This window comes from Neoarius graeffei, chromosome 25 (genome assembly GCF_027579695.1).
Source record: "Neoarius graeffei isolate fNeoGra1 chromosome 25, fNeoGra1.pri, whole genome shotgun sequence".
In the NCBI taxonomy this organism is placed as follows: domain Eukaryota; kingdom Metazoa; phylum Chordata; class Actinopteri; order Siluriformes; family Ariidae; genus Neoarius; species Neoarius graeffei.
Window position 1 is genome coordinate 10,961,561 of NC_083593.1, and position 14,025 is coordinate 10,975,585.

Below are 14,025 nucleotides of genomic sequence, written 5' to 3' on the forward strand. Positions count from 1 at the left end.
ACGAAGCTGCCTTCATTGACGGTAGCCAGAAGTTCACGTTTGATAAATGGAGCCAGACCGAATCGCGCTAGATACGATGTCTTGTCTTTCCCACAAGTAAACGATTTGGCATACTCGGAATCGGGGAACATTGCCTGGAAGACTGCGCCCACACCTTCATTTGAAGTGTATGAGTGGTGTCGGGTAATCGTCTGCAGAACCCACAGTATTTCTGCCTTCAGCGTAGCGGTTGGGGCGAATGCCGCGAAAGCACTTGTGCTGGGACCCGGAGACGCTAAAGCTGGTGTTGCACTTTTTGTGACCGTAGAGGCGAACATTGGCATGGGGACTGTTGTTGCCCGACTAGCAGCATAGCGCATATGCTTTTCCCCTTTCGAGTGAGCGTCAAGGGCTTTACAGCCCATTGTTGTTAACTTGATGTCTTTCCGACATACCTTACATCTCGCTTCATATTCTGAAGTTGCTGTTGTTAGCCAACTTTTGTATTTTGGCTCCTCAAGCCACTTGTTACTAAACTTACACTTCCCCATCTCCGTTCATGTTCAAGTTCAACCACTTCTTCCTCGTCTGCTCTACTCTCAATGGTTCTACTACATGGATAAAAGAACACACTGCCCCCTGTGGCGTGGTTCCTGCGCTATTAGAACTAGTGCTAGACACACAACGGCTCTTGTGCTACTTGTTCAGCATCTTGATAACAAAAACGACGCTGGTTGAATAAATAACGTTAGCGCGGAAAAAAAATCCAGACACATGGTTTTTTTTTTCATTTACCGTAGGCTACCCGGATGAAATTTCATACCTCCCATGTGAAATTTAATACCATAGCTCAAAAAATAGCGAAATATAATGCTTTTTAAGACCTTAAAAAACACATATTAAAAATAAGACTTTTTAAGGATCCGCGGAGACCCTGGGTCAGTTCAGCTTATTCATTAGAAGTGTATCTGTGCATAGCACCTGTTCGATGCGGGCAATAGCCACAGTAGCCTCCATTTCTTTGTTCTTGCGCTGTTTGGTCAGGTCATAATACACCTTGCCAGTGCAGAAGATGATGCGCTTCACTCCAGCTGGATTCTGAGATGCTGCACCTTCTTCTGGGATCAAACGCCTGAAGTATGTGCCTACACACATCCAAACAGCACAAAAACGTTAACACAAGCCAGGGTGCTACATACAGTGCCCTCCATGATTATTGGCACCCTTTAGGGAAAAGGGTTAGAAAAAAATCCACCTTTTGGTGAAGTCGCTTCATCTCACACTAAAAAATTTTTTTAAATAATAACGAGAAAAATCCAACCTTTAACTGAAATAAGTTTATTCAGAGAAAAACAAATCCCTCATCAAGAAATAATGATTGTCAACAAAAGCGTATGAAGCAGTGTGAGTTGGTGTTCGTGCGCACTTTAATTTCATAACCATAGCACCACGTGGGGAGAAATGGAGCACAGCGGCTCAGTGCATGGAGAGTTGTAGTACTACTACTCATAAAGGAGATGCCAGAGAACAGGCTTTATTACAGCTGCAGTGTTTTCACCTGACCTGTGGTCCCTTATCCCAGTTCCAAAATCTGGCAATCTCTCTAAGACAGAGGAATAAGTCTGTCCAGCACTATCGGCAAGATGTACAATCGTGATTCTAAATTGCGTCCGCGATCCTATTGACACACACTTGAGATACAACTTTCGCAAAGGCTGGTCCACTCTGAACCATATCCTCACCCTGTGCAGGATCTTGGAAGAGGTGAAAAGGAACAATCTGTCTACCTTCATCGACTTCAAAAAGGCTTTCGATTCTATTAAAGGTAGACTGCCTTTCAGATTTTTCAAGTGTAGGTCAGAAAAAGAATTTTCCCTGACACCCAGTTAGGCCACCCATTTTTTATCTTTAGGTTCATGGATTTTTTCAACATATTTTTGATGATGTCGGTCGAAATAGAAATAAAAATGTCCTTGTCCAATTTTTTTTTTCATGGCAAAATTTCAATGTCGGATTAAGATTTACATACACACACACAGACGTGTGTGTTCTTGTGTATAAGTTTATAACACGGACTAGCATTCCAGTACTTACTTCTCTGAAGGTATATGTGGTCATATGACCGTTGAGCTCTCATGAGCACATCGAAGGCTGATACGTTCGTGCTACTTGATTCGATAGGACTCTCTGCGGCACCATCCTCTTCTAATTCCACAGTCAGATACTTGCAGCCAAAATCGCGAACTAACGTTATGGCAGGCATATTCGGCATCGCGCTCGTTACATCACCACCTTCTTTCTGAGAACCAAAGATCGTTTTGATCTTTTCATTGTTTACTTTCAACGCTTGAGAGACGAAATCGCCCACGTTTTGGTTAGTGAGACAGTGAAAAGACTTTTCTTTACCACACTTTATGCTTACGTACAGTTGAGGCGATAGCTCGGAATCCATGCTGTCAGCGTCAGCCATGGTCAGCACGAGGTTGACACTGTCGTAAAGAGGTCGTAAATACCATAAAAACATTCAAGTGAATACTCAATGTCGTAAATAGTTTCGTTTTCGGACTCGGCTGAAGTGGATATATACAACACACATTGTCGTTTGTATTTGCGATTCTAATACTTTTTACTTAAAGAAATATGACCTAGTACCAGGGATACAGTGCTGTTACAAGAAAAATGTGACACTTTTTTTTTACATTTCTTTTTGTACGTTTCGGCGGTTAAAATACAACCCCGATTCCAAAAAAGTTGGGACAAAGTACAAATTGTAAGTAAAAACGGAATGCAATAATTTACAAATCTCAAAAACTGATATTGTATTCACAATAGAACATAGACAACATATCAAATGTCAAAAGTGAGACATTTTGAAATTTCATGCCAAATATTGGCTCATTTGAAATTTCATGACAGCAACACATCTTAAAAAAGTTGGGACAGGGGCAATAAGAGGCTGGAAAAGTTAAAGGTACAAAAAAATGGAACAGCTGGAGGACCAAATTGCAACTCATTAGGTCAATTGGCAATAGATCATTAACATGACTGGGTATAAAAAGAGCATCTTGGAGTGGCAGCGGCTCTCAGAAGTAAAGATGGGAAGAGGATCACCAATCCCCCTAATTCTGCGCCGACAAATAGTGGAGCAATATCAGAAAGGAGTTCGACAGTGTAAAATTGCAAAGAGTTTGAACATATCATCTACAGTGCATAATATCATCAAAAGATTCAGAGAATCTGGAAGAATCTCTGTGCGTAAGGGTCAAGGCCGGAAAACCATACTGGGTACCCGTGATCTTCGGGCCCTTATACGGCACTGCATCACATACAGGCATGCTTCTGTATTGGAAATCACAAAATGGGCTCAGGAATATTTCCAGAGAACATTATCTGTGAACACAATTCACCGTGCCATCCGCCGTTGCCAGCTAAAACTCTATAGTTCAAAGAAGAAGCCGTATCTAAACATGATCCAGAAGCGCAGACGTCTTCTCTGGGCCAAGGCTCATTTAAAATGGACTGTGGCAAAGTGGAAAACTGTTCTGTGGTCAGACAAATCAAAATTTGAAGTTCTTTATGGAAATCAGGGACGCCGTGTCATTCGGACTAAAGAGGAAAAGGACGACCCAAGTTGTCATCAGTGCTCAGTTCAGAAGCCTACATCTCTGATGGTATGGGGTTGCATTAGTGCGTGTGGCATGGGCAGCTTACACATCTGGAAAGACACCATCAATGCTGAAAGGTATATCCAGGTTCTAGAGCAACATATGCTCCCATCCAGACGACGTCTCTTTCAGGGAAGACCTTGCATTTTCCAACATGACAATGCCAAACCACATACTGCATCAATTACAGCATCATGGCTGCGTAGAAGAAGGGTCCGGGTACTGAACTGGCCAGCCTGCAGTCCAGATCTTTCACCCATAGAAAACATTTGGCGCACCATAAAACGGAAGATACGACAAAAAAGACCTAAGACAGTTGAGCAACTAGAATCCTACATTAGACAAGAATGGGTTAACATTCCTATCCCTAAACTTGAGCAACTTGTCTCCTCAGTCCCCAGACGTTTACAGACTGTTGTAAAGAGAAAAGGGGATGTCTCACAGTGGTAAACATGGCCTTGTCCCAACTTTTTTGAGATGTGTTGTTGTCATGAAATTTAAAATCACCTAATTTTTCCTCTTTAAATGATACATTTTCTCAGTTTAAACATTTGATATGTCATCTATGTTCTATTCTGAATAAAATATGGAATTTTGAAACTTCCACATCATTGCATTCCGTTTTTATTTACAATTTGTACTTTGTCCCAACGTTTTTGGAATCGGGGTTGTAAAAATACGCACAGACTTTTTATTTTTCTAGCGGTAGTATTTAACTGCCGTCGGCGGATCCGTGATCCGAAAAATCAAAAATGAGTCGCCTTATTTTTGTTTCGTAGACTGAAAGCTACTGAATTTGAATCACAGACTTTCAATTTTATTATTAAAAAAAAAAAAAAAATAAATATTATATATATATATATATATATATATATATATATATATAATAAACAGTTAATTAATTTAGGACCACGTGGGCCTAAATTCCCCGCTATTTTTTCCTGCTTCACCATGACCCAATTCAAGATACTACGTCATGCATCACGTGGTGGGCTTTCCCCATTCACGCAAGGCACTGTGGGATACAAATTTGAAACAGGAGAGAAAAATGGAGGACGTGAGTGTGCGAATGAAACGTGAAAGACCGACTACAGTACCAGAAAGAGAGAAGAAAACACGCTAAGTTGTGAAAGAAAGGAAACGCAGGACCAAACTAATAAATATCGGCGGTCAACGAGCACCTCGGTGTGATCAGCGGTTCGTTTAGCGACAAAATGATGGAACTGTCAGTGCATGGTCAAAGGTAAACCTGAGCATGCGCACACGGACTTCCTCAGGTAATTTCATGCACATTATTTGCTGGGGAATCCCTTCAAATTAAATAACTTCCCAGCCACAGAACAGAATGGCCTGAAATTTTGTGAGATATTACAGAAATAAACACATATCACAATGACCAAATTTTGGAGGGGGATTAAGACCCTGTCCACACGTAGCCGGGTATCTGCTAAATCGAAGATATTTTTCTACGTTTTGGCCTGTCATCCACATGAAAACACATCAAAAACGAATATTTTAAAAAACTCCGGGGGACTTCCGGTGGCTACCCAGGTGTGATGCACGTGTAGTTCTGAGCTCCGTCTCAAAAGTCCGATAACCTACAAAATATCCTACAATTCGGAAACTATTTTGGTTTAACTGACGTCTAAATACCGCTACATAATGTCGAGCGGGAGAGGAGCGAAAAATAAATCGTCTACGGACGAGTCAGCGGGCAAAAAGAAAGTTGTGGGCCAAGAACCGGAGGACACTTCAAACGCAGCCATTTTGTTAGCATTGCGCGAGCAAGAAGAAAGGCTAACCAGAAAAGTTAAGTTGGCAGTAAGAGAGGCAGTCGAGGAAATGCTGGCCGGTGAAATACAAGCCCTGAAAGCTATGATTGAAGCCTCCAACTCGGCAGTGAACAAACTTAGCGGGGATATTGCACAGCAAACCGAGGTCAGTAGAAAGTTGCAAGGGAGGCTAGACGCTACATCGGCTAACATCAGAGCAGTGAAACACGATGTTGGTGACCTCCAGAAAGAGCTACTGAACCTCCGCCAGAAAGTCGCGGAGATGGAAGACAGATCACGGAGGTCTAACCTCCGACTTGTCGGCCTACCAGAGACAGCGGAGGGGGAAAACGCTATTCAGTTTTTACAAGATAACTTGCCTCTGTGGATCCCCTCCCTGGCCGGGGAGAAAATTGAAATTCAACGGGCTCATCGTATATTCACCACTCAGGACAAGACCAGCCGTCCGCGGACCCTCATCTTCCGGCTACTTCGTTACCAGGACAGGGAGAAAATTCTCAATGGAACCAGGGCCCTTGCGTCCGCACCTACACACCAGATAACCAGCGAGGGGCAGACATCGACATCCAGGCTGCTGTTCTTTCCCGACTACAGCAACGACACCGCGCAGAGGAGGAAAGCCTTCGATGCGGTGAGGAAACAACTTGCCAACAGAGGGCTACGGCCGTTCCTGAGATATCCTGCAACCCTGAAGGTTAGACACAACGGCTCGCTGCATTTTTTTGAAAGTGTGGCAGACGCGGAGACCTTTATGGCCAGGCTCGACCGGAGCCCTCGCTCAACATCCAGTGAAGCCGGCACCCCCCGCGTTTCTTTCCCCACCATATCGGTTGATGAGGGACCCTCGGCGGATACTTTTCCCGCCTCAACTTGATCCAGACAGCGGATCACTTACCGTAATGTTTCATGCTGCTTACTCTCCTCTAGACTGTACTAAGTATTTGGCTTAGATTTACTTAAAGCATGCTACCTTTTAATACTGATGGAGTTACTTTAAGTTTTCAGTTCAGGTTAATGCAGGCTGATTCTGTGGAGATAATTTAATCAAACCCCAATTTTGTCTCACAAGTGGATGGTTAATTAAGTTAATGTTTCCGATACCCATACGGGCTCGGACGGGAGGCGTGTATCGCTGTTGAGACCACAGTTAGTCGATAAAAAACCCCTTTTTGTTTGTTTTGAAATTTTTATTTTCTTCTCCATCCTAAGAGAACATTTATTATCTCTTGCGGATGGATTGTTTTGTTGTAAATGTTCTGTGTTTATTGCCTGAGCCTTGCCATTTATGTAGAAGTTGTTACATGTTTTTTTCTGATTTGCTTGTTTTACATTTGAGGAGCCCCATTTTGCGTAGACCTGCATGTGTTATCCTCCAGGTGATAAGATGGCACAAGCTTGTATATGAGTAACTCCTTTAATGTAATGTCGTGGAATGTACGGGGCCTAAATTCTCCAGTAAAACGCACCAAATGCCTAGAATTCCTTAAACGTAAAGAGATCGCCATTGCTTTGATCCAAGAAACACATCTGAAAACAACTGATATTTATAGGTTTCAGAATAGGTTTTATAAGTGTGTTGCTCATTCTTCTGCGTCAAATAGGACAAAGGGAGTAGCTATTTTATTCAGTAGGAAGTTAGGGGTGAAGGTGGAAAAATCAGGTAATGATAACATTGGCAGAATGAGTTACATCTGTGTTACAATTAACAATACAAAAATTTGTCTTGCATCAATATATGCCCCAAACATCCATGATCCAAATTTCTTAAGCTCAATCTCTAATACTCTCCTAGATCTTCCAGGTTATCAGCTTATAGTTGGGGGTGACTTTAACCAGGTGTGTGACACAAATTTAGACAAATCTGTAGGTGCAAGCTCAACTCAGGACTCCCCTCGTGGGATTAACACCTTTATTTCCGAGCTTAATATTATTGACCCATGGCGCTTAAGGAACCCTTCAGTTAAGAATTATACCTTTTTCTCGGCCAGACACAAGACGTACTCAAGAATTGATTATATATTCATTTCTGCCTCCCTGAATCACTGTATCAATTCCACCAATATCCTTCCTATTATAATATCAGATCATGCCCCTGTGTTATATAGCTTTAAGTTCCTACCGACATGCAGGAAGGATACATACAGGTGGCGTTTCAATACAACATTACTTCAGAATGCAGATTTTTTGAAAAAACTAAAAAATAACCTTAAAGTATTTTTAGAAATTAACTCAGAGACAGCAGCCTCACCCCAAATACTTTGGGAAACTACTAAATGCTTTATAAGGGGAGAGGCTTTGTCATTTGCCACTCATTTGAAGGCGACCAGGAGACGCAGGGTTACACAATTGGAAGATGAGATACGGACCTTGGAATCAAACCTAAAACGGCAGTTTTCTGAACAAAATCACTCAGCTCTCTCAGCCCTGAAATTCGAACTGAATAATCTGCTTAAGGCCAAAGCTGAGTTTATAATTCATCGTACAAGACTCACATATTATGAGCAGAGTGAAAGATCAAGTAAGCTTTTAGCTGCCAGATTAAAACAAAATGAATCCTACTCCGCTATTAGTGCAATCCAAACATCGTCCGGATCAGTCACCTATGACCCAGGTGAAATAAATAATACTTTTGCGGAATTTTATTCTCATCTCTATATGGCGGACCCTGCTCCTGACTTGCCTGCCCTTAAATTGTATCTGTCGGAACTTAAATTACCATCACTAGCTGTCAATGATGCAGAATCCCTTGAAGCACCACTTACTCTTTTAGAACTTAAAGAGGCATTGAGCTTGATGCAAAAAGGGAAATCGCCTGGTCTTGACGGGCTTCCTCCAGAGTTGTTTTTGGTACTGTGGGATGTCATTGGGCCATTGCTTTTAAATTCGCTTAACTATGCTTTAGACACTGGTTCCTTTCATCGTGATCAAAATACATCTCTTATATCAGTCTTACTTAAGAAAGATAAACCACCTTTGAGATGTGGTAGTTACAGGCCGATATCACTTATCACAACAGAACTGAAGCTTTTTGCCAAAGTGTTAGTCAGAAGATTGGAGCCATGTGTAGGTAAATTAATTAATTGCGACCAAACAGGATTTTTAAAGGGGAGACTTGCATCAGATAATATCAGACGCCTTTTCCATATATTACAGGTGTCAGAGTCGGATAAACACCCCGCAGCGATATTCAGCTTGGATGCGCTAAAAGCGTTTGATCGAGTGAGCTGGATATATCTGTGGCAGGTTTTGGAGAATTTCGGATTTGGCAAAAAATTTATATCAATGATCAAAACACTATATACCAACCCTTGTGCAGTTGTACAAACAAATAATATTCTGTCCAAAACATTCCATCTGCAGCGTGGAACTCGGCAGGGCTGTCCATTGTCTCCGCTCCTTTTTGCTTTGTCACTTGAGCCGCTAGCCCAGACGATTAGATTAGACCCACACATCTCACCCATCAATATACAAGGTACACAACATAAAATTTCGCTTTACGCGGATGATGTATTACTTTTTTTTACTAGAATTTTTGAGTCTTTACCTCAAATACTTAAAGTTTTCACGCAGTTCAGCCTATTTTCCGGTTATAAAATTAACTGGGATAAATCCCTCCTCATTCCTTTAAATGCCCCTGCAAAAGACCTCACTTTACCAGTTATTCAACATATTCAATGGCATAACTCTGCATTTACATACTTAGGCATAATTATAACCAATTTCTCAGATATATCACATGCTAATTACAATAAGCTTAAAGCAGAGATTGCATCAGACATTCAGAGGTGGTCTACTCTCAAGATGTCATTGCAAGGTAGAATTGCGATACTGAAAATGAATGTACTTGGCCGACTGAATTTCCTGTTCTCTATGATCCCTATACCTCCTCCACCTAATTATTTTGAGGAGCTACAGTCCATGACCAATAAATTCATTTGGAATGATAAAAGAGCTCGTATTAGTCTACGCACATTACAGCGACCAAAACACTCTGGAGGCTTGGCAGTTCCTGACTTTAAACTATATTACTGGTCATTTCAAATAAAGCAATTGACAATTTGGTGCAAAGAGAATGTAGTCACACCCTGGCGTCAGATAGAGAAAGAGATGGTAAAGCCGCATAGGATGATAGACATACTATTCTGTGGGCTGGAACCTAGATCTGTGTGTAGAAAGTTTGGACCAATTATAGGCAACTCCCTGAAAATTTGGTTTGCTGTCCAGAAACATATGGGGTGCAAGGTAAAGCTCTGTGACCGCTCTCCTGTTTGGTATAATTACAATTTATTACAGCATTCTGGTCCCTATTATAATGACAGTTGGGCTTCTGGAGGAATTTATACTCTCCAAGATCTGTATGATAGAAATGGTTTGATTTCGTTCCAAGAGCTTAAAGAACGTTATTCTCTCCCGGGGTTTCCTTGGTTCTTGTATTTACAGTTGAGATCTGCAATCCGTGCTCATGGAGTTCCATGGGACTCGCCTTTACCCTCTCATCCGTTGGACTCTTGGATTTCCGCTCGAACACCCTCTGTTGGATTAGTGTCTGTTATCTACAATGAACTGATATCTAAGGATGTTAAACCTTTGGGAGTGATCAGTTCTTGGAACCGTGAACTTGAGGGTCAGGGTTATAATCTGGACTGGGACAATATTTGGACCAACATACCCATCTCATCAAGAAATCCAGCACATCAACTTATTCATTACAAGTTTGTGCACAAATTTTACGCCACACCATACAGACGATTTACAATGAAACTGACAGAAAATCCCAACTGTATAAAATGTGATCAGAACGTTGTTGGCACATACCTTCATATTTTTTGGAAATGTCCCTCTGTGTCTGGCCTCTGGATCAGGGTGCATAGTTGCCTTGAAAATATTTTAGGTTTTCCCATTCCTATGTACCCCCCTCTACTTTTATTCAATGATGACACCGCTCTCAGTAGCAATACCAGATTGGCACAGAGGAAAGTTATATTTGCAGGTTTAACGGCTGCTAAGAAGACAATAATACATTCATGGTTTTCCCCGGACATACCATCGGCAAAAGCATGGCTAAACCATTTTAGAGACATTGCTGTTTTAGAAAGGTCATTGGCTATCATACATAAAGCACGAGCATCTACTGTGGAGGCCTGGGACGCTCTTATCGGTTATCTTTCTGACGTAACATTGTTTGCGCGTATGTAGGGTGTACATCTCCTCTTTTTATTTACTTAGTTGTATAATGTGTGTATATAAGTGTGTATGTTTATATGTCTTAAAAGTCTTTTATGGCAAGGCAAGGGCATTTCGTTTGTAATACAAGGTTCAAAATGTTCAATAAAAAAGTTTGTCACAAAAAAAAAAAAAAAACTCCGGGCAAAGTGAAGATTTTTGAAAACTCCGTGTATGCCTTTTCGTGTGGACAGAGATAACCGGAGTTTTGCGTTTTAGAATGTCACAATCTGCGCCAAAAAAATGACAACAAATCTGCCCTGACGTCAAACGTGCAACCTTTGTTTACTGCAGAAGCCAGATTAAGCATGGACTTAAGCTAGCCGCACACTACGGCGATCCACGCGGTACCGAACCGACCCATTTCAGAGCCGACTCCCGACAGGGCACGCACATATCCCCCGACTGTTGACGAGTGCAGTCGCGATTGAAGCGACACGTGACAACTTAATAGCTTTGTGATTGGCTATTGGATATAGTTACTGTTAAATCCAACACTTGAAGATGCTACAGGCTGAATTACAAATGACACAACATGGAATATGTAGCGCACTATCTAGGCTGCATGAGCTATTATTTCCAACCTTAAATAGTGCACTTATATAGGGGAGTTAAAGCGATTTGGAATTCAGCCACACAACTTGAGCAGAGTGGCTTTCCAGCCCACTGTGTCTATGGATAAAGCTTCAGTCTATGGAATTACAGTATATACCTGCATTAGGTGCTACCAACACGTATTTCTCGCGCTAGAAATTGTGTTTAATGATGTCACGTGTTATATGCGAAAGATATGATTGGTTATTGCTAGCGACTCTCGCCGATCAGTCTGGCTCCCGATTAGTTTTTCGAATCGGCTGTGAGATGAGTCGGTACCATCGAAAACTAGTCTTTACGCCTGACTCGCGACTTCAGTTGGCTCGGTACGCTGAAAATCGGCGTAGTGTGCGGCTAGCTAAAGAGTAATGGATCGGAGTAGTGCCTTGAAAGCGTTAATTATTGTGCAGGTGCTATTTACATCTTTAATTTTAGAAGCCCAACTACTGCTCCAAGAGTACAGGCGATGTGATTAGGGGGTAGGATTTGGGGAAATAATGCCATCTACAGGTTGGGAATGCTTATGAATGTGATTGAAAACGCAGATGTTCGGTTATGTGTGGAAGGGATTTTTTTCGAAGACGAGGTGGTGTGGATAAAACATTTTTATAAACGGAGGGGGGGAAATGTTCGGTTTTAAAAATACCCGGCTACGTGTGTACATGGCAGCAATTTCACCAATTTTATGAAATCGAAAGGCCGTCTAGCTTTAACAGGACGAAAATGTTTGGAATCTTGAAAGCCTACAACATTCCGTCTCGCCTTCTTTCTGTCATCAAGGCCATGTACACGAACACCGGTGCCAAGGTGATAACTCAGAACAGAGATTCTGACAAATTTGAAATCAATTCAGGAATATTACAAGAGGACACGTTAGCCCCGTTCCTGTTCATCATCACCGTAGACTTGGAACTGAGGAAACTTAGAGTATGCAGATGACACTGCACTGTTTTCGAATGATATTTCCCAGGCACAAAGTCTTCTGGAACATGTGGAAGAGGAATGCAGCTGCATTGGTCTTGAGCTTAATGCTGCAAAGACTAAAGTTTTAGTCTGTAACACTCCAAGCAATATACCACTTCGCTCCTGCCAAGGTCAATGCCTTGATGAGGTTTCTGATTTCAAGTACCTTGGCTCGTGGGTTAACTCATCTGAGATGGACATTAAGGTCAGGAAAGTCCTTGCTTGGAAAGCACTCATCAGCGTGACGGATGTTTGGCGATCAAATCTATCTAGACCGCTAAAGCTTTGTTTCTTCTCAGCTACTGTCAAATCTGTTTTCCTTTATGGTTGCAAGGGCTGGACCCTCACAACTGCATTGGAGAAATCCCTAACTGGCACCTCCATAGGGTTCTTAACATCAGCTGGACAGACCATATCACCAGTTCAGAGCTGTATGGTGACAATCCCCTGCATCTTGGACAAGATTGGCTACAGGAGGCTTGGCCTTGTTGGTCATTGCTTTCGCCACCCTGACCTTCCCGCAGTTCAGCTGGTGCTGTGCAGCCCAACCCATGGTCATCTGGAGAGAGGCCGCCCTCCAGCAACCTTTCTAGACACACTACTGAGGGACACTGGGGCTCAGAGTCTCTCTGAACTAACATCGTGCATCAACGATCATGATGACTGGGCTACCAGGCGTATAGCTCGGCTGAGGTAGCATTGATGAGCGTTTTCGCCATTATTCTACAGCACTGCTGTGTATAATTTTCAATAATAATTGCAAAGGCTCTAGGGACACATTTGCTGTTAGGGTCTTTGAGGGAATGAAACACACAAGCAACATGCTCACAGAAAGTGGGCTTGCTCTCTGCAAACACCTGTATAGAAAACATCCCAGGTATGGTGGCACCAAGCTTTTCATCAGAAAAGAATGTGTCTAATCCAGTTTGGTACCAACCCACTATGTCAAGCCAACAATGGTGAATTCAGTACTTAGTGCTGAAATGGTACAGCCCTAACATTAATGTAAGAAGTACACTACCGTTCAAAAGTTTGGGGTCACCCAGACAATTTTGTGTTTTCCATGAAAAGTCACACTTTTATTTACCACCATAAGTTGTAAAATGAATAGAAAATATAGTCAAGACATTTTTCTGGCCATTTTGAGCATTTAATCGACCCCACAAATGTGATGCTCCAGAAACTCAATCTGCTCAAAGGAAGGTCAGTTTTATAGCTTCTCTAAAGAGCTCAACTGTTTTCAGCTGTGCTAACATGATTGTACAAGGGTTTTCTAATCATCCATTAGCCTTCTGAGGCAATGAGCAAACACATTGTACCATTAGAACACTGGAGTGAGAGTTGCTGGAAATGGGCCTCTATACACCTATGGAGATATTGCACCAAAAACCAGCTAGAATAGTCATTTAGCACATTAGCAATGTATAGAGTGGATTTCTGATTAGTTTAAAGTGATCTTCATTGAAAAGAACAGTGCTTTTCTTTCAAAAATAAGGACATTTCAAAGTGACCCCAAACTTTTGAACGGTAGTGTATATTAGAAAATAAATGTGTTATTTTTTCAGTTGCAAAATAAGACAAAGTTTTAAATGTATTGAAAGCACTCACCTTGGAGCATGTCATCAAATGTGGACTTGGCTTCTGGGTGTCGTAGCAAGGATTTGGGGGTGAAAATAATTAGCTGTAGATGCAAGAAGGAAGGAGGAAAAAGGAAAAAACAAAACAGTGATTAAGACTTTTCGTCTAATACATGTTTAATAGAGCATATTTTGTTTGTTAATTTTAGGAATGAATTACTTTATCTGTGA

The 14,025-nt window shown here is 41.7% G+C and overlaps 1 protein-coding gene across 2 annotated transcripts in view; it reads right to left on the minus strand.

Moving 5' to 3' along the window:
* The window catches only part of ogdhb (oxoglutarate dehydrogenase b), a 49,523-nt gene that overhangs the window by 6,482 nt on the left and 29,016 nt on the right, over window positions 1-14,025 (minus strand). For both annotated transcript variants that reach the window (XM_060908354.1, XM_060908355.1), the window contains 2 exons: window positions 13,826-13,898; window positions 961-1,124 (listed from right to left, as the gene is read on the minus strand). In XM_060908354.1, coding sequence (XP_060764337.1) covers window positions 961-1,124; window positions 13,826-13,898 — 237 coding nt within the window. The remainder of the gene's footprint in view (window positions 1-960; window positions 1,125-13,825; window positions 13,899-14,025) is intronic.